Source organism: Gymnoscopelus microlampas (assembly GCF_963454915.1).
Source record: "Gymnoscopelus microlampas genome assembly, chromosome: 2".
Lineage (NCBI taxonomy): Eukaryota > Metazoa > Chordata > Actinopteri > Myctophiformes > Myctophidae > Gymnoscopelus > Gymnoscopelus microlampas.
Window position 1 is genome coordinate 50127758 of NC_139939.1, and position 20490 is coordinate 50148247.

A 20490-nucleotide genomic window follows, 5' to 3' on the forward strand; every position below is an offset into this window, starting at 1 on the left:
ACAAACATCGTCACCTTTAAACAGAGAGTACAAGGAGTGGAGCAGTCCGAATACTTCTGTAATTTTACTCAAGTAAATTCCAGACTTTTACTTCTAACAGAGTATTTCTACATTGCGGTATTGATACTTTTACTTAAGTAAAACATTTGAGTACTTTTTCCACCACTGCTATTTAGTATGCCAAATTGTATGTCCCCTGATGAAGCTATGTGCTTGCATGGTAGTAAGTAGACTATTAAAATAGTGCATAATGACATGTTTAGGGTATGATTAGGTCTACATGTCAAATGGTATGACCTCAGAAAAACATTAATTCATTTTAAGTTTAAAAATTAGTATTTACTTTGTTTAAAATGTTCTCAACAAAACTATGTGCTTCTTGCATAGGTGTCCATGATATGCCTGGAAAATGTGATCGTCTCTGCCAGGCCAAAGACTATGTTTTCACCCCTGTCCGTCCATCCCAGACTCTATTCTATGTTAAACTTTTGGCTTTTGAGGGATGTGAAATTATATAATTCGGGGTCTCTCCCACGCTCTCTCTCACACACACACACACACACACACACACACACAGTTACAGGCCAAGTTGAGCAAAATCTTTATTGACCAAGAAGAGCAATCACAAATGATGATCAAATATACAACCCCACCAGCATGCCAGCATTTTCATACAAACTGTACAATGTAAAGGAATGTATGGAACAGCATTAGATCATTCTCAGTATTTCAGGGGGGAAAAAAAACATGTTTCAAATCCATACAAGTTGATTTCATTTCTACTCAAGTCATTTTGATTGAAACCCCTCAATTCACATACAGTACTGAGCACACATTTCTGGTGACTTTATGCAAAGATTGTTCTGACATAACATTAGGTCTCTCCTTGGTGTGTCATTAAGTAAAGGCAAACACCTGGCCAGAGGTGACCAATACTAGTCTAATTTCTTCTATGCTACCAACTCCTGTTCCCCTCAATGATGCCATACACCGTCAAGGTCTCCAGCAGCAGACGGTGCCCACGTCAGCAAACTCCTCTGTCACTCTCTAGTCTTCTCATAATAAACACCTTAGATGTTTTAACAGTAAGCTAGTAGTTGCAACACAATCTGGGTGAATGTTAGTATGAAAGGGAACCTGAAATGGGGAATGATGTACATTAAGGCAAAGAAAAATACAAAAGCAAGAGTCTCTATACCGAGCTTTTTCCCCCCACATGACCATGGTCAGTAATAAGGCGTCATGGCTAGAAGGAACACAAGTGCCGATATTTATCAATACTGATTTAAGTGGCTTACTGGGCAAGGAAAACAGTTGACATATCTTTTTAGTGGTGTGTTCCAATTAATAACATTCTATCATTGTCCTTTAGAATTTACAAGAGGGGGTTAGTCAAGGGGCATAAGTGTGTGCACAAAGCAGTACGTAAGCAACACGTTATCAACAGGGTCTCCATTAGAGCAGGGCTATGAATGGGCTTTTGTTAGTCGCAAGAGTAAGCCCTCGATGAAGACACTACTAACATCATACAGTAGCAACCGCTGCTTTGTACACACAAGGCATGCTAAATTCCTCCATTTGCTTACAGCCAAGTTAGAAAAAGCTACATATTTTTCATTCAATACATAAGGCAGCAAGGAGGATAGTTAGTACCCCTGCTTTTTTCTTTGTTTACTTTACATTTGTCACTCCTTGTTCACTTTGGCCCTAATCCCCCGATGGAAGAGTACATTTAAAGAGGAGAGGAGACGTCATAGAGCAGCTATGAATAACTTGTCTCACAAGGCAGGTCTCGGTAAAAATATATATATATATATTAAAAATAAAATAAAACAGAGCAAGGTAGGCAAGCAGGGGAAAGCTATGGCGGTGGGGGCGGGTGGGGCAAAATAGCCATGGTCGGGTCAGAAAAGCCCACAAAAGCTCATTATTATTAACATGTGAATACAGTCACATTACACAACCATTAATACAATTATATAAAAAAGGCAAACAAAAGTAGATTGTACAGTTGCTTTTCCACATGTACTTCTTAGTGAGAGGAAGACACCATTTTAATGGAGGTGGAAGGCGAGGTTAATCTCTTCAAAGCAGCAAAAAAACATGAGAAAAAAAAAAGGGTGGAAAAGGAATTGTGGGGACTGTATCGAGGAAAAGGGGGTCCTACGCAGCACAGCTCATTGGGTGGTGGGTGGAAGTGGGTGGGCAGAGGTTGGAAGGCGTTGACAGGTTGGTGACCGTGAACAGAACTGGTTCTTGTGCAACCAACGAGTGTGGAAGGAGGGATGTATTGGACGGACAGGGGAACCATTGCTACTACTGCTGCTGCTGCTACTGATGCTGACAGAGAGGTGGGGAGAGGGTGGGGATGTCAAGACAGCGAGGTGGAAACTAAGGCATGAGGATGGAATGCACAAAGCAATAAAACAAAGAAGGCAGAAATGGTAGACACAGGGATTTTTGAGGGGCGGGCAGGTTGTGGGGTTGGGGCTGGGGTTTATTCCCAAAGGCCTCTTTTAGTCTTTCCAGTCTTTCTTGATGTTGAGGTTCCACTCCCAGGAAAGGTGGTCATGCTTGTCGTCATCAGTGAACTTGGACTTGATATTGTAGGTGCCACGTGCTAGCATTCCTTTGGGGGCCTCCTCTAGTGGGGTCAGGAAGTCATACTCAGCAGGCCGGGGGCCGTAGCTTCCAACCATGTAGTCAGATTTGTCAACTGTAACCAAATGGAGAAAATATGCACATTGCATGGATTAACGTAAAATCAAATCCCAGCTTTGACATGCCAAGTCCCAATCTGTGATCTGTCAAACAGTGTGAAAGAAGTCCCCCTTACTAGTGCCCTGTTTACTAAACAATTAGCACAATGTGTAAAATTATGATGTTTACGGCTTTACGCATTATCGGTCTAAATGTATGTTCCCGCTGTTCTACATAAAGCCAACCAGATGAAGAAGTTAAAGGCTTTTAGCTTTGCTTTTATGAAATATACGAGACCATTAGGGTTTTATGGAAGATGCTTCAGAACATTCTATTGCAAGTTGGACCAATTCAAATACTGTTTAATCTTTCAATATATTTTGTATTCATTATTACTGTAGGGCTTTATCAAACACATGCTTAAGGGTTATGCCCACTTTATACTTGGTTGTGTGCCATGTATTGCACTGAGAATAGCCGATCTGCAAGCTCACAACAAGCTTGTAAATCGGCTATTTTAAGTGACACCGGCACACAAATAAGTATAATAATCCTTTAGAGAACGCCAAGAGAAAGACATGTTTCTAACCTAAAAGAATGGCTGACCTTAAAATACTATTGAACATAGTTTAACTCCTTGAACACCTTGATATAATAGTAGAATCCTCTGCCCCCCTCCTTTCTCTGTAAATATACCTTATGATGCTACATAGGGTATTATTTTATTCCATAATTTATTTAATTGTAATTGTATGTAAGATATGTATTATTGATGAATTGAGTACAATGGACCACAATGGAAACAAAGCCCGGGGCATTGTGTGTGACTGTGCTGTTGATAATCTTGTTAATTAAGTATTCAATCAATCAATGACTGAAATCTTTCGTGGTGACCGAAGACTTTAATCATGTCACAAGAGACAAAGGAGAGATATAATTTAATAAATAAATAATAGGTCATTGATTAATTGTATTCACATTTCACAATCAATCACTTCAATGACTCGGGATGACGATTATGTATTATGTTTTAACCCCTGAAAACTTTGCTGACAGTTAAGAAATGACTCTAGTGAAATCATTAGACTGAGGCGACTACACATTTTTGGTGTTTGTGCAATACCATCACAGCTGCACAGAAGTCCAGACCAGTAGAAATTGTCAACTCACTTTTTACTCCTTTCCTGAAGGTGTGCTGCACATACTTCAGACCCGAAACAATCTCTTTGTTAACCTGAGAGAACATAATTATAAAACAGGTTTACCACTAAAACAGAACTTAATTAACATTTTAGTCTTTGCAAACTATTTGTACTTTGTTTTGTAGGAGATGGATGGGGTTTACTGCATCATGACATTTCTCATACTATTAAGTCAATTATCTATCAGAAAATGATATTAAATTGACATTCAAATATTTTCAAAATGCAACAAATAATGCAGACACGGTTTCATTTTCTCCTTTGTACATCGTGTTTTGTATCTGTTGATGACATGTATTGTTATTCTTATGCATATGTTCATTAATTGTATACAAACAGCACGTGGTACAGTCAGACATTAGGGCTATAAGGATAACACAAAAAAAAGTCCTGGGGACTTGTTTCCAGTGTGGTCCTACTCTACCACGTGCTGTTTACATTTTATACTAATTAAGTATTCAATCAAACTTTTGTCTGAATTGCACATCTTAAATCAGACATTTCAAGAGAATCATATCAGATTTAATTCTGAATCTGCCTTACTTATGTACTACATCCACACAGCATCGAACAGAAATTCCCTGGCTATGGAAATTAGTTTATTTTTTAAAGCTGGAATAATTTCAGGGACCATATCACACCCTGCTTAAAGCAGTTTGAACCACTCTCACCTTAAAGCTGATCTTTATTCTGTACTCCACTCCCTCCTTCAGGATAAAGGCCTGCTTCTTATAAGCCTCTAGGTCTCCTGTTAAACCACCAGAACATTCACAAGTCATAATCTCTCTTGCACAGATACAAAGGCATACAGAGTTGTACTGTATGTGTCCGATAAGTACTATTGTCTAATTATTATTATTATGGGGCAAGAATGCAAAAAAAAGATCGATCATCATTTATTTTCCATAGCTTTGCCATAACCAAACGAGACTGACAGACATAATTATCTTATTAGCAACTGAGCTGGGGACCCCCCCCCCATCCTGACAAGCACTTGGAATTGTAGGCATCACATTTAGTTCCACAGATAAATATTATTGAGGTGGCCGACCTACAAGCTCACAACGCCTCACAATGTTTGCCTCGTACGTAATATTTGACGATTTGGCCAATTTGGCATTAAAAAGCTCTTAAATGGTCACTTTAGAAATGTGCAGATATCCTGTATACGCTTGACCTGTATTTTGGTTTGTTTACTGTTGAGTGAGAAAACAATGTTGGAAAGCTAATTGTAGAATTATCCGGAGCTTTCCAGCACCTGAAAATTGCTGTTATTTTGTGATTATTATGGGTGCATTTCCTGCTTATTTAGGATTTTATACAGCAGTGATAGGCTGAGTTATAATCCGAAGGTACAAATATATACAGACTGTAAAGGCCACAGCTCTGACCTGTGGTGTTGGGGTCCACAGAGGGGGACTTTTCACATGAGAGAGACATGAGTGTTGATTGATTAGGTCAGATAAGGAGCTGGGGCACAGTGGCTACGGTTTAAGAATAGACAAGTCACATGATTAATCAAACAGAAGGTTACACCCACATGGGTAGACCAAACCCATATAAATAGAGTGGATGCTCACTAAACTGGACGAAGTGGTCTGCATGCATCATTGCATCAGTGTTACTAGTTACCAGGGTGTTATTGCTGCGTTCGTCATTTTCCTTTGCGAGCTCCGAGAGACTGACAGTGTATAACCTATTGACCCTGGTAATAGCTTGGTGTGGCTACTGACTAGACTAGGAACTGACTGCTCACAACACAGAGTCGAACACTAATAGGCGACGGACAACAACAATCTGATCGCGCCAGCTGAGTTTCAACATCGGACACAGTGAATATTCATTTTCATCCTAATATTTCTTTGAGTCGACGGATAGATGTCTGAAGCACCAGAGACCCCTAAAAGAGGAGAAGAGGAGGATCTGACCCCTGGAGCAGAGAATCAGTCTGACGATGGTAGTGAAGAAGGAGAGGCTACTGGAGAAATGGGCTCCCTGCTCAATCTGTTGAACCTGTTCTACAACATGTTCTACCCCTGCAGAACCCAGGGTACGAGTAAGGTTCTGGATGAGCTCACTCTGGAAGGGGTCGCTCGGTACATACAGAGTGGCAAATGTAAAAACATCATCTGCATGGTCGGAGCAGGAATATCTACATCGGCTGGGATCCCCGACTTCCGCTCGCCAAAAACTGGCCTCTATGCCAATCTGCAGAAATACAACCTGCCCTACCCAGAAGCCATCTTCGAGTTGGACTACTTCTTGAAAGAGCCGGAGCCATTCTTCACCCTGGCCAAGGAACTGTACCCAGGACAGTTTAAGCCGACAGTGAGTCATTACTTCATGAGGCTGTTAAAGGACAAGGGGCTCCTGAGACGCTGTTACTCCCAGAATATTGACAATCTTGAACGTGTGGCTGGGATGGAGGGAGACGACCTGATTGAGGCCCTGGGACGTTCTTCACCTCCCACTGTGTCAGCTCCTTTTGCAAGAAGGAGTATGACCTGGACTGGATGAAAGAGAAGATCTTCGCTGATGACATCCCCAAATGCGATAAGTGCAACAGTCTGGTCAAGCCAGATATTGTCTTCTTTGGGGAAAGGATGCCTGACCAATTCTTCACGTCAACAAAGGTGGACTTTCCTCGTTGTGACCTTCTTATCGTCATGGGTACATCCCTGAAGGTGCAACCATTCGCCGGTCTCATTGACAAGGTTTCTATAAAGTGTCCCAGGCTGCTCATTAACATGGAGAAGGTAGGAGAGGCTGATCCCCTTATTTCAAGCCTCGGAGGAGGGATGAACTTTAACTCGGACAAGGCTTACAGAGACGTAGCCCACATCAGTACATGTGATGATGGCTGTTTGGCCCTGGCTGACCTGCTGGGATGGAAGGCGGAGTTGGAAGAGCTAGTGAAGAAGGAACATGCCAGAATTGACAGCCAGGATAACAAGGAGAAGACCGGGGAGAGCAAAGGAGCCGCAGCTAAGCCAGGTTCTGCATCGGTCGCTCCACAGACTGACAAGGAAGAGTAACCCATGTCATTGTAATATCAGCCGATGTCAGGCAGTTTGGAGTTCAAAGAGAGGTGTGCATACCCAAGGGTTTGTTCGGGAGGGTGGGGTGTTAAAAAATCTTATCAAAAGCTCTCTCTTTGCAAACACATTCTGGCAATGAATATTTAAAACCTTCTCATCAGTGCCCGTAGAACCTTCTGCTTCTATTGCAGTGTTTGGAGTTGTTCCACAAGAAAGAGAAGATGTACAACTTAGTCGCCAAGAAAAGAACATGATAGCCTTTGCATCCCTTTTGGCGTCTGATACTGCTTAAATGGAAAGAAAAATTCCCACCAACTTTCAAATCATGGGTTAATGATATTATGCATCACTTGACTTTGGAGAAAATTCTCTACTCCACAAGGGGGTGTGCTCTGAAGATTTACGCCATCTGGCAACCTTTTTTAACCCATTTAGACCTGAGGCCGATTCTAAAAACGCCTTCTAAAACCTAACCATAGTTTTCTGAAAATGTTCAAATTCTTACTAAAAATAAAAAATGATGTTACTATATTATAGCAACAACTAATGAGACACAGAGGTGGCATCCGGATTGAAAGACGTATAGGTAGCAACAGGCCTCAATGGGTTAACATATATAGAGGATGAATGCTGCTGACATTAATGACCCATAAAACTGACCCCACTGTATTTGTTTGTTTTTGTATTATAATTTTTGTGTATTTTAATTTTACATTTTTCTTTTAATGATATAGGCTTTTGTCTTTTTGACCCGTATGTGAAAATAGAAAATACCAATAAAGAAACCTTGAACAAAAAAAAAAAGCTTTCTTTTTGCAAGTATGGGGAACCTACAAGCCGTCACAAATATTAAGCAGTTGGTCACCTAGAATATATTATGTTAAAATACTGTATGTGTCATACAGGAGTATATTTGTCATATACATTATATGTAGCGGACAGCGAAATAGTCATGTTGGTCCTATAAGCCAGCGTAGACACGGAATCCTCCTGAATTGAGGAACTGACAAAGCAAATAATTTGCTGATCAGGTAAACAATAAAATCATCTGTTAATTTAATTCTGAGTGTAAAAATTCCATTTTTATAATTGCAGTTAAATTAATACTAAGGATTTTACTGTGAATGCAAATGTAAAATTCTCTCTTGATTTCTTTCATGTTTACTTTGTACCCCTATGATGTGTGATTCTTTCACTATGAAAGCTTTCTTAAATGTATTAACATAAATACGTGCCATGCTTTATAAATTATAACAAATACAATTTAAAAATCTATCATTTCCGATTAATCAAATAATCGAGAATCATGTTTTTGGGGATATCTTTTAATACATACATCCACAAATCAATGCGAAAAATTTCAAATAAATTTAAACACGTAAGCCGTATTTGTCGCACAATGGTGTTGCGCAAAAATAGCTATTTTCCTTTCTTTTTTAAAAATAATTTCTTTTTTATGATCGAGTAGATTGAGGTTTGATTCCTCCATGGTGCCTCCAGCTTGGCTGGGCACGTCAATGAACACACTAAACTCGGTGCATAACTATAGTTCCCTTTACCAGAAGGTGGCATAAATATTTCCTGTTCAGGGTCAGTTTCCCATGGCTTTATTTGATTGGCTCAGAGTCAGATTCAAACTGTAAACACACAACACCTTCATATGGCTTTCTGGTTACAATCTGCTGCTGAGCCAACGAAAATGAAGCTATGAGAAACTGACCTGGAACAGGACATGTTAATGCCACCTTCTGTTAAAGGGAACTACAGTTATGCACAGAGCCGATCGGCAGCGGTTGTGGCTGGAAAGCCAGTAGGGGATTATATCCTTATCGATGCACTACCTACTCACACTTGATGCTAGGGCTGTCGCACTCACACTTATGACATTTTATTTGACGATTAATTGTCACTCAAATAATTGCGATTAACGATTCTTTTCTGGCATTGAACATTATGAATAAAAATGTAATTTCTGTTTGGCTATTAGGCTTCGTAACCAAAAGGTGCACAGGGCAGATATGACAAATAATTTACATCATTTAATAACTTTATACTTTAAAAAAAAAACATGAATGGTGGAATATAGATCTACAAGCTTGAGCTTGTAGATCTGCTCCAGCAGGGAGTGAAGCTGTTAGCATGAGATAGCATGTTCCTCTGAAAGTGTGTTATGCTCAACAGGTGAAAAGCATGCCTGGGCCAGTAATGGGTTAGGTTAACAGTGACAGGAACAATGCACTACATGCATTGTTCAAGGCAATATGGCAAAATGACTCAATTTAAGATAAAATAGATAACATTACATTACACACAATGTATTAAAAAATGGCATGTGTATACATTCACACAGCGTAGCGTCATCAGAACAACATAGCTGGGGGCGGAGTCGCGAGTGGGGGAAAACACAGATTTGCCCCAGGTACAGGACAGTGGGATGTGGGGTTTTCAAACTCGGATGCTGTAAAAGAATACTTATTCCAAAAGTAGGCGTCATGGCTTGCCAGATCACAGGCACAGATCCTTGTTGCAACTCGACAAGAAACGCTACATTAGCCAATTAAACAAGAGTCAGATTGGAATGTTGTCTTTGACTGGACAGATGATCTAACACAGCGGTCCGAGGTGATCTGGTTTAATCGCCTGGTAAGAGTGAATTCCAAGTAGGAATGGCACTTCGCCAAAAGATAAGTGGGGTCGAGACCTGCCGGTGTGAAAACTCCAGTCTCTAAACTGTACTTGGAATTCACCACGTGTTCTATAAACAACATTATTGATGACTTAATGACTGTTGTTTTTTTAATATTATGGTAAGTTTAATTGATCATATCTTGTGATAGTGTCTCTACCAGGCGATTAACTCTTTAAGACCTGGAACGCATCTGTGTCACTTTAGATTTCTTTGGATATTCAAAAATAGCAGATATACAAGCTCATAGCGCGGCACCGAGTGCTGCGCTACGAGCTTGTAGATCTGTTATTTTTGAAAAATCTTGCCTTTTTTTTTTTTTTTTTTTTTTTAACTGTTAGGATTTAGTTTTTTTTTAAGAATCGCCTCAGGTCTTAAAGTGTTGTTGTATGTACACATGTTTTGTACACGGGAGACAGAGCAGGAGAGAGAGAGGGGGAAACAGATCTCCGATCTCAGTGGTGCTTGTGCTGAAACTTGACTCATCCAATAAAATAATCTGACTCTGATTATAAACCACTTGAACCCCAGCTTCTATATTCTGGGGGAACATAAGCCAAAAATCTACAAGCTCAAGTGTCGGAACGAGACACGTTGTGAGCTTGTAGATTGGCAATTTTTGGCAAAGAGATTTGGTGTAGACTGAAAAAGCGGTCAGAGTACAGAGCAAACTCGGGTCCCGTTTTAGTCTAGAGGGTTTAAGAGGTTTTAACCCATTGAGACCTGAAGCCGATTCTACATGTCTCCTAAAGCTCAACAGTTTTCTGAAAAACGTATGTTTCTGTATCAGTGGTGCTCAATCTTTTTCATGTCAAGGACCCCCAAAATGATATGTTTTTGGCCGCGGACCCCCATCAAAATATTTTGTTCCAGGGACCCCCCAGAAGCAAAGATTTGAGTTACAAATGTTCGCTTAAAAAAATATATCTTCAAAGATTTGCACAAATTGTCGCTATCTTTCAAAAATAGCAGATCTACAAGCTCGTAGCGCGGCACTCGTGCCGCGCTATGAGCTTGTATATCTGCTATTTTTGAATAGCCCAAAGTGTAAAATAATGCTTTTTAGCTCAAATCTAAAAATGACACAGTTCCAGGTCTTAATGGATTAAGGAGGCAGGATAGTTGTAGTAGGCCACCTGATTCACAATCGTTTCATATATCTTAATAAGTCAACTTTCTGAGGATGAGTGAACGATTGCGTTCCAGATGTCCTTCCGATGAATTTTTCTTCAAAAAGAATCGCTCTGAAAGTGATCTAAACGATCGTGTACAATGGAAGCTATAGAACCCTTATGAGGCAGATCATTCTGTTTTCCCCCACGCTAAAACCGGATGTGACGTTTGTGGGCATTCCTGTCTATGTCCGTGTATATGTATGTCATGATATGTAATCAGATGCAAATGAAGTCATATACTATACCAGGGGTTTTCAACTGATTTCGACCCAGGGACCACCATCCTGACTAAAAGCAACCTGGGGACCACCACTATTGTGCGTGGCGGGTCCATCATAGACCCACCCCACACAATAGTGGTGGGGGGTTCATGTACCACAGGGAGCTGGAGAAAATAGCTATAATATCAATATAATATCTAATAAAATACAGCGATTTTGTTTGAATATGATGGAATATGATTAAGGATTACTGTGATTATGGTAAGCTCACATTTCATATTACACACACACAATACAGTAAGAACTCCTGTAAGTTATTAAAAGTAAAAAAAAAAAAAAAGTAAAAAAAAAAGTTGTTTTTTTTTTGTTTTTTTTGGGCCAGGGACCACCTGCAATACCTCCACCAGTGGTCCGCGGACCACCGGTTGAAAACCCCTGTACTATACTGTCAAAAATACACCATACTGCATCAGTGAAGTACTACCATGACATTATACTCTCTCTCATTACAAGTTACTGATTGGTCAGAACCAAAATACCAATAAGCTCCTGGACAAACAGTGCTGCTCAATACAAAGTGTTTAATAAACATAGTCTTTACTGGAATGGGCCACTCTGTTATACAAACAGCTACAGAGGTATATTTGAAGACTCATTCTAACAAGTTTATTTTAACGAGTTATTTCTATTTGCCATCTCAGAAAATTATCGCATCGATAATTGCGGAATCTATTAATTAGCAGACAGACTCCTCTTGCTCTGTCCCTCCGGTCCCCGCTTGTTCACGGCTCCATGCCGTAGCCAACACAGTATTACATTAGAAGACACGGTAATAAATAGGGATGTCCGATATTATCGGCCGATATTAGCATAAAAATTGATATCGGGAAAATATCGGTATCGGTTTTTGGCTTTATAAATAAGTTACAGGAGTATATACTGTATATGGTGAGTGTGATATGAAATTTGAGCTTACCCTAATCACAATAATCCCCGCATATATCGGTATCGGTTGATATCGGTATCGGTAACTAAAAGTTGGACAATATCGGTATATCGGTTATCGGTAAAAAAGCCAATATCGGACAACCCTAGTAATAAACGGTGGCATTATAACTAGCAAAGCTTTCTCCTTTTTGGCTTATTGTGTAATTATTCTCTGACTTTGGCTATATCTTCTATGAAAGAAAGTTTCAACGAAGCAGCTGTAAGATAAGTAAATACGTTTGTTTATCTATATCCTACAAGCCGGAGGGACCATTGCATTGTAATTGGCGAGTAGATCCCAAAAGTCGGAGGGCCGATGATGTTGTAATTGGGGAGATTTTTTTAAAATCCTGAACAATACCCATCCCCCGAACAGTGATGCTCTAATTGACTGGACCTGATCGAGATCGAAATAGACCTCCGTCAGTTTGTGGGTGGTTTTTATTAGGATGTATTAAAACTATACTGGCGCATTCCTACCAAGTAAGTAATATCACAGTGCAACCCTAGATGGCACTGTTCTGTGTGCCATTGTCCTTTCTATCAAAGTTCTGCCAACCATAGTCGGTGTATATTCCAGTCAGCATATACCTGGAACGCATCTGTGTCACTTTAGATTTCATTGGCTATTCAAAAATAGCAGATATACAAGCTCATAGCGCGGCACCGAGTGCCGCGCTATGAGCTTGTAGATCTGCTATTTTTGAAAAATCTTGAAAACTTTTTTTTTTTGCTTTTTTTCCAAAAACTGTTAGGATTTAGATTTTTTTTAAAGAATCGCCTCAGGTCTTAATGGGTTAACCGTCTCAGCAGTAAAACAGCCCAAACTGAGACTCACCTTGCAGGTCCAGGGTGAGGGGATTAGGAGCAGTCTCACACATCAGAGTCAGCCGGGTCACCTGGACATTGGGGGCCTTAGGATCTGGAGCAGCATCACAAGAAGAAAAAGTATAGGTTTAATTTTTAAAATAACGTTTACAACTTCAGGCTCATAACGTTACTTGTACAGTACTTAGTGGCAGACCAGCACAAGATTGCAGATTTTGGATACAGTTGCAGCAGATGATTCATACCACTCCATAACAGTACTTAACGATCATTCCCTTGTGAAACAAATGAAAATAAGATGCAGAATAACTATTATTTGCCAAATACAGTAAATCTACAGGGACTGCCATTGGTGATAGGGATGTTATGATTATTTGAATAATCAGAAATTAGACATTTGTGTAGCGATGTTCGTATCATGTAATCATTGTAGCAGTTACAACTTTTAAGCAAAATTCATAAAGGTCTGTGTAGGTTTAAACAAGCATTTACAATCATTTTGTGAATGTAGTTAATTTTCTAATTATTACATTTTTGGGATGGGGTCATTTATGTCAGATAGGTCAGTGAAACAGAGGAGAGACATGCAAGTCAAGACAAGGGTGGGTATAAAATGGTAATATAACAAAACAGAATTATGACAATAATTGTTAGTTGCAGCTCTATACTGTATATTGGAACAGAAACAGCATAGACTAACATCGGAACATTTTCAAGTGAACTGAACATAATGTATAATATGCAAAAAGCTGGGATGCCTCCAGGGAATTTAAATCAGGACAGCACTCCTGTAGTTGGGATGAACTCTGCATTAATTAAACAAGTTTGTTCTAAGAAAATCACATTATCTGTCAGCAAAGGACTGGTGTAGCCTAATTATTAGCAGTGACTCAACACAAAAGAACACACAACAAGGACAACTTAAAGTAGTATATCACGTGTGTGTGTGTGTGTGTGTGTGTGTGTGTGTGTGTGTGTGTGTGTGTGTGTGTGTGTGTGTGTGATTAGAGAATCTAACAATCTGCGTCCTGTGTAAAATAAACAATTCTTTAATTTTACCAAAAACAGTTGTCACTTGCCTTCTGTCTGATAGAACAATACATTTTAATAAGCCAAAAATATGTTTCATTTGCCAATCTCACTCATTTACGGTAAGTTAAGAAATGAAAAGCAATACAGTTCTTAGAAACTTATTGTCATAAAGTTAATTATAAAACATTATTTAGTCAATGTTTTATTATGAATAACTAAAAGAAATCCATTAAAAAAATGTCACAATAATGTTTTTTGGGAGGCTTTTGGCCATGAATTATAATTCTTGGAAAGAAAATTGGACTCAGAAAAAAAACAGTATCAGCAAGTTAGACAAAAAAATCATAATATTCCAATCGGTGCATCTCTACCAATGTTTTTCTTTGCTCCACATCATATTTTATATAGGGCTCAGACTGTTTGTGATGACCATTTACCCAATGTCATTTGTCATGTAAATAATCAGATTAATTGATTACGTAAACAATCGTTAGATGCAGTCATGATTTTAAGTCACTCTGGGTAAAAGCTTCAGTCTAATGCTCTAAATGTAAATGTAGCTGAGGGGAGTCTGCAGGACGTTTGGAGGAGGAAAATAAAGGGAGTCTATTTGGACAGTGGCGATTGTAGGGGGAAATTGAGGAGAGGAACAGAAAGCAAAGATGAAGGCATGGCAAGAAACAGTCATTATCAACAGCCTGGCATGTGCCATGATAGACTGTTGTTTTTAGTATAAATCACTAACACTACTGGGAAACAAATATGCTTCACCCCCTTTCGCCTCACCCAGACCTTTGGCAAAGAGACTTAATATCAATTGCTTATTTTATTCATGAGCACATACAGCACACTTTAGTTTATATCCTTTGGATTTTTCTTTTTATTAAAATAAACGTCAGGCAATACCCACATATTTAATCAAATGTGTTTTTTTTATTAGTTGGCTAATTTAATCATAGAGGTCATTCAATGAAATGTAATGTGATACTGATGTCCAGTCTGTCACTACTTTGGTTTTTTTTACCGATTGTTTGTCCAATCACCATATCGTTGCTGTCTGGCAGGAACTTTTTTTCCATAAATCAGGGCCATTGAACACCCTTTACGTCTGTGTGTTGATTAAAAAAATATTGAACCAATGAAAAGTATTAAAAAGCGCTTCTGACAAAACCAGCTAACTCCATTGGGTCATCAAACTTTCTGCTAAACCAGCTAAGTTCACCAAAGGGGGGTGGAGTTAGCTGGTTTAGCTGACTCAAGGCTCCACCCCTTTTGACCTCAAACTTCATTGTGAGCTTGGAGGTCCAATCAGCTGTTCTTATCAATGATGAACAAAACCTCCTAACTCCACTTTTTCGTTTTTGGAGTTAGCTGGTTGCTGCCGGACAGCAGAGATATACAAACACACTGCAACCTGTTAAAATGAATTCAAGATTAAAACAGCTCTACATTGTTCTTTCTCTGAGAAAGAGTAATGCCACGCATATCTAGGTAGCCAAAATAGTGATGGTTTAATCCCTATTCAACAGGTGACCCATCCTCATTCAGTAGTGTGTACCATAAATCATTTCTAGTAAAAAAATAAATAAAGGGAAGGTTGTAGGTGACACACTTTGATAGTGGCCAATAAATGAGAAAGAGTGTCAAGCTTAGGCTATTACCGATTTCAGCGGGAGCGCCGCCGAGCAGGACCTCCTTGTACTTGCGTAGGCTCTCATCTTCCTTGTCCAGCTCCTGGATCTCCTGTAGTGTCTTCTGGGCTGGAGGCTTGTAATTCACTGGCTCACTCTCTTCGTTCTCTGCTGCGATGGCCGCTAGCTGCTCTGGAGTTACATCGTCCTCAGCCATGTCTAGAGGAGAACGAGATGGAGTGCGGATGGGAGGGAGAGAGAGAATGAGGTGGCTCTGTAATCGTTCATGATATTTTCAAATAGTCTGAGAAAGTTTGTGTTGGAAAACTAGCATTGGAAAGCTACATTAGAAAAACCACGTGATACAGTGCATTGTCACGCTGTCAAAAACATTCCTGATATTCCTTACGAGTTCTTGACATGTTTTTATCAAAGTGTATTATTTAGTTTATTTGATGAAACTACTGAGAAAGAAAAGAAAGAATTGTGAAAAAAGGAAAGTGCTTATGTGTGCAGATGGCACCGGCGGCGGCCGGTGCCATCTGCACACATAAGCACATCTCCATGTGTAATTGGAGATGTAGTCGTTAGGTCATTTCTAAGTAGGGATGGGTATCGTTCAATTTCTTTTCGATATCGATTCTCAAACGATACTTTTCTTTTTTTTTTAAAGGAAAACTACATTCACAATCAATATAGAAAATAAACCATGTGTATTTAACACAACCTTAACTCATCTGTAACTTAAGAAAAACAATTTAAGTACAAACACAGGAAATACATGTGTATATATAAAAATTGTCCCTTAAGTTTCGATATAGAGTAGTATTGATGCTTTCATTTCGATGCCAAGAAAGTATAGAAATTCGAGTCCCAGCCCTATTTCTAAGCCTGATAATTGTATTCGATTGGTTAGGCAGCCTTTTCTTACCCTTCTGATAAATTAGATTTTTTTGTCAGTTGATGCTTCGTAACCATACAAGTAAAATGCCAGACTCTTTTTTTTTTCTTATATTACGTGATTTTCACGTAGTCTATGGGATTTCAAATGGAAAAAATCTTCATGATCCAACGGCTGTGTTTTTTTTCAGCATGGTGCACATTAATGCTTCTGGCAAGTGTCTACTTTTGTAAATGTACACCAACTGCAGCTCCCCCATTCCCCTTAGCCTGCATCACTTTGCACCCATGAGCTTCTGTTTACATGTATATACAGTATTATCTAGCCACAGCCAGTCGGCTGTATCTGTCAAGCTAGGCCCAATAGTCATAGCCTGGGAAACACCTGAATAAGACTTCATAAGCTTCCTACTTTCCTTATCACTGTGTACGACATACAGTATTACACACGAATTATTGTGTACATTAATCATAATAATTCACCAACACATAGCCCCTCTGGTATGTATCCGGGACAGACTAGATTTGCCTCGTCTTGTTTTTTGAAAGGGTCCGTACTCATAGAACATTTTCTGCATTCTTTGCATGCACTTGCCTCTTGGGGGTGGTAAAACAATAATATGACAACCTCACTGACGCCAGCAGGCACCATAGGCCACAGCTATAACAAATCCAGACTGCTAGAGCCAGTCTGGTTGTTTCCTTCAATGGAGGTGCTCTATTCTGTGCAGCTGTGAGGTGGTCTTCCCGTAAGGCTGATGACCTAACAGCGGTGGCTGCATGATATCATCTCAGCAGACTTCTCTGAAATAGCATCACTACGGCTAGCATCATGAGACCATTGAATGAGGTCATGGCAGCACATGACAGTATGGTTGGCTGAGGAGGTGGGGTGCTCAAAATACGTCTCGAGTAAAGCCCAGAAGTTACTGCCGACGTAAGAGGAGAAGAAGCTAGATTTCTTTAGCATGGGGTCTATCGGAATAAACGGAGGTGAAACACTGCTATGTCTCTCTCACTGTCAGACTGTTTACTTGATTTCGTGAAAAGTCAAATCAATCATAAGCAAATTAATTTGAAAGTGATGTTTGTTCCCCATTGATCCACGGTTCTTTATTTTGGTTACAGCAATAAATTGAATTGAGGCATTAGAGAGCATTTGGTAATAAGATGATGCACTGGCCGTGAAGAGAACTATATAAACATTGTCTTAATCTTCTGTGTGTAAATTAGGCTACATTTAATTGCACCCTCTCTCTATCCCTATAACATCCCCCTCCAAGAGGTTATTATTGGACAAAATGCTGCCCTGCTGACATCCTAACAAAAGCAGGAAATGTGATGTTTATGCCAAAAAGACTTGACATTCCCAATAAGGGTATCCCACCCACACCACTACAACAGATTGCCATCAAATGAGCCTGAATCCCATAGTCAAGACATCTGACTGCATGGTTGAATCAAGATTTAATGTCTCTTCACTTGATTTGGGTGACCCGTTTTAATGCACCAGGTGAAGCTTCTTTTTTTCTATACGTATGCAATTAATAAAAAAAGTGCGCATCTAGCACTCACCCTAACCCAAGCAGCATCTAAAGGGCACGTTCGTGTGAGACAATTTTGTCACCATCCATGGTGAAAAACAGAAAATATTCCAGCCAAATATGCTAGCAAATTACTGTTTTATACTGGTTATGTTGGGTAATTGTTAAGATAATCCTCCAGCATATGCACAAAAATGTGCTGCTCTTTAGGTGATCTACTTACAGAAAACGATTTGCGACGATTTGCAAATAAACAAAAAATGTTTAAATCAAATTTCCTTTTACTCCACACAGAGGCCATCTCAGGCGATGAATGACCCTAACTCCTAACTGCATATTTTGCAAATCAGATTAGATAACTACCAATCATGTATCGAAGCACCTTCCTTTGGGCAAAGGCAAATAGAGAGAACCACTTATGACTCGAGGTAAAGTTTTCTTCCTCCAGTCCCCACTGACCTGCCCAAACTAGCAGCTGCCAGTGGAATGCCAGCAAGCTGAGCAGTAGCATGTCTAAGCAGGGCCACAGACCTGCTCAGGCTCATTTTATGACTCCACTGCTAAACACACACACTGTCAGTGGAAAACACTTTTGGCGGCAGGGTGAATTAATGGCAACTGACTTCAGAGAGTTCTACAAGCAAAAAAGAATTACATTAATATCGTAGTACAATTCATTATATTCTTTGGCATCGTTGTATGGCTCTACAAGTAAAACAGGTGGGACTTCTAAGATAGGCCCATTTTGCCCTCAGAAAATTAGAATGCATGTAGTCCTTATTCAACCTCACAGGAATATATATAGACCCATACCGGACGGGCCAGGTGACACTTAAACACTACAGGAATGCAATTCAGTCTGGATTCTTTTCATATTCCTTTGTTCCAAAATGTAAACCACTGTTTTTTGCATGATTAGATTTGATGTTCCACAAGAGATTCATTTCAGATCAAGGATGTTCACCACTGCAGAGGAAGTGGGGGATTCAGATTGAAAGTATTATGTAACCACTGGCATTAAACCCAATGTGTGGCTGGCGACACCGAATGGTTCCTCTTTCCTACTCCTGAAAAAAAGCTCTCTTGCTAAAAGTTCAGCAACAAGGGGTGGGTATGTTCTGCCTAGACGTGTACGTGTGTGTATATAATACACACACACATATGTATGCGTGTCTCTCTCTCTCTCTCTCTCACTCACACACACACACACACACACACACACAGCTGATTAAGGATGTTTCATGAACACACTGGCCACACATTTTTCCACACCCAACTGGAGGAAAATTAAGTGCTACCCATGGATTTTAACAAGACAGGAAGCCAGAAGATTGCGATTTTTACAGAGGTGCGTTTAGATGGGAGGTATCTTCACTGTATTAAAATTGAGCAATTTCAGCGAGTCATCATCACTCATTAAAACACATACAGTTACTTTGCACAAGATCTTGCAGACCACCATGCTACAGATGCAGTAGTGTTCTTGTACACCAATATGGAACCCAATGGAAACAGGCCATAGTGCTTTCTTGGGTTTATCCTTTAAGCATCCTTTTGAAGGAACTGTACCTCAGTGCTTTTCGCAAACTGTTAATTAAGTATTCAATCAATCAAGCAACGGATAAAAGCTGGTTCGGGTAATATTCACTGTAGTGAATCGACGTCACATTAAACAAATATGGGATGATAACTTGGAATAGATGGACAAAGAAGTACCGTATAAGGCATGCATCGCATGACAAAGTCCATCAAAGCCAAAAACGGTGACAAATGATTTGTACATCAGGAGGATCAGATCAGGATCCCAGCAGACAGAAGAAGCTTGACACACATGACAACAAGCGGTGTGATATATCACACTGACAGTGATATCATATGATATGTTGACAAAGACTAGTGGATACACATTAGTAACGTTGGACTAAACAAAGCGGTTCCCATTGCTGTAGCCCACAGGGTGGGACGGACGGGACAGACCGTAGCGCAGCGACACAGACAGACAGGCTAGTCAGGCTTCTAGCTAGCTAACCATAGCTTGACAAGTTAACATATTAGGGGCGGGTCACACACATGCGAAACTTAGATAAAAGGGTTTCAATTTGCGCGACGAGACGCGTGCTGGTTCTGTTAGATTGACTGACTCGTTAAAAAGGCACCAGGACTTACCTTTACAGTATATTGTGCAGTGTGTGTGCTTGCCTCAGTCTGTTGCTGCTCAGCACTGTGTGTGTGTGTGTGTGTGTGTGTGAGAGAGTGTGTGTGCACTGTGTGCAAGTATGGCGAACAAGGAGCGGCGCCGCGCCCCGCCCGGCGCCCGCGCAGCACGCTTCCGGGAACTGCTCTGCGCATGCCGCATACAGGTGGCGTGCGCGCGATGCCGATGTCGCGCGCCCTCCATACGCAGCTAGTAACTACCTAGTCCTAGTGCAGGGGTTCTCAAACTTTTTCCATGTCAAGACAGGGACCCCCAAATTGATATTATGCATTATGCCCCATCTGAAAATATGCTGTGCCAGGGACCCCATACAAGATTTGTTGTTAAAATG

At 40.1% G+C, this 20490-nt stretch overlaps 1 protein-coding gene and 1 pseudogene across 2 annotated transcripts; one reads left to right on the forward strand and one right to left on the reverse strand.

Annotated features, from left to right (window-relative positions):
- Positions 1-584: 584 nt before the first annotated feature.
- On the reverse strand, positions 585-20251 carry LOC311058827 (rho GDP-dissociation inhibitor 1-like). Its single transcript, XM_084076341.1, has 6 exons — positions 20111-20251; positions 15531-15719; positions 12848-12931; positions 4574-4650; positions 3871-3934; positions 585-2716 (listed from the first exon to the last, which is right to left on the reverse strand). The coding sequence occupies exons 2-6, from the start codon at positions 15715-15717 to the stop codon at positions 2517-2519; spliced, it is 612 nt and encodes a 203-aa protein (XP_083932467.1). The 5' UTR covers positions 15718-15719; positions 20111-20251; the 3' UTR covers positions 585-2516.
- Positions 5869-7856, forward strand: LOC311058818 (NAD-dependent protein deacetylase sirtuin-2-like; annotated as a pseudogene). Its single transcript, XR_014602866.1, has 2 exons — positions 5869-7025; positions 7778-7856. The product of XR_014602866.1 is annotated as an NAD-dependent protein deacetylase sirtuin-2-like (transcript).
- Positions 20252-20490: the final 239 nt, after the last annotated feature.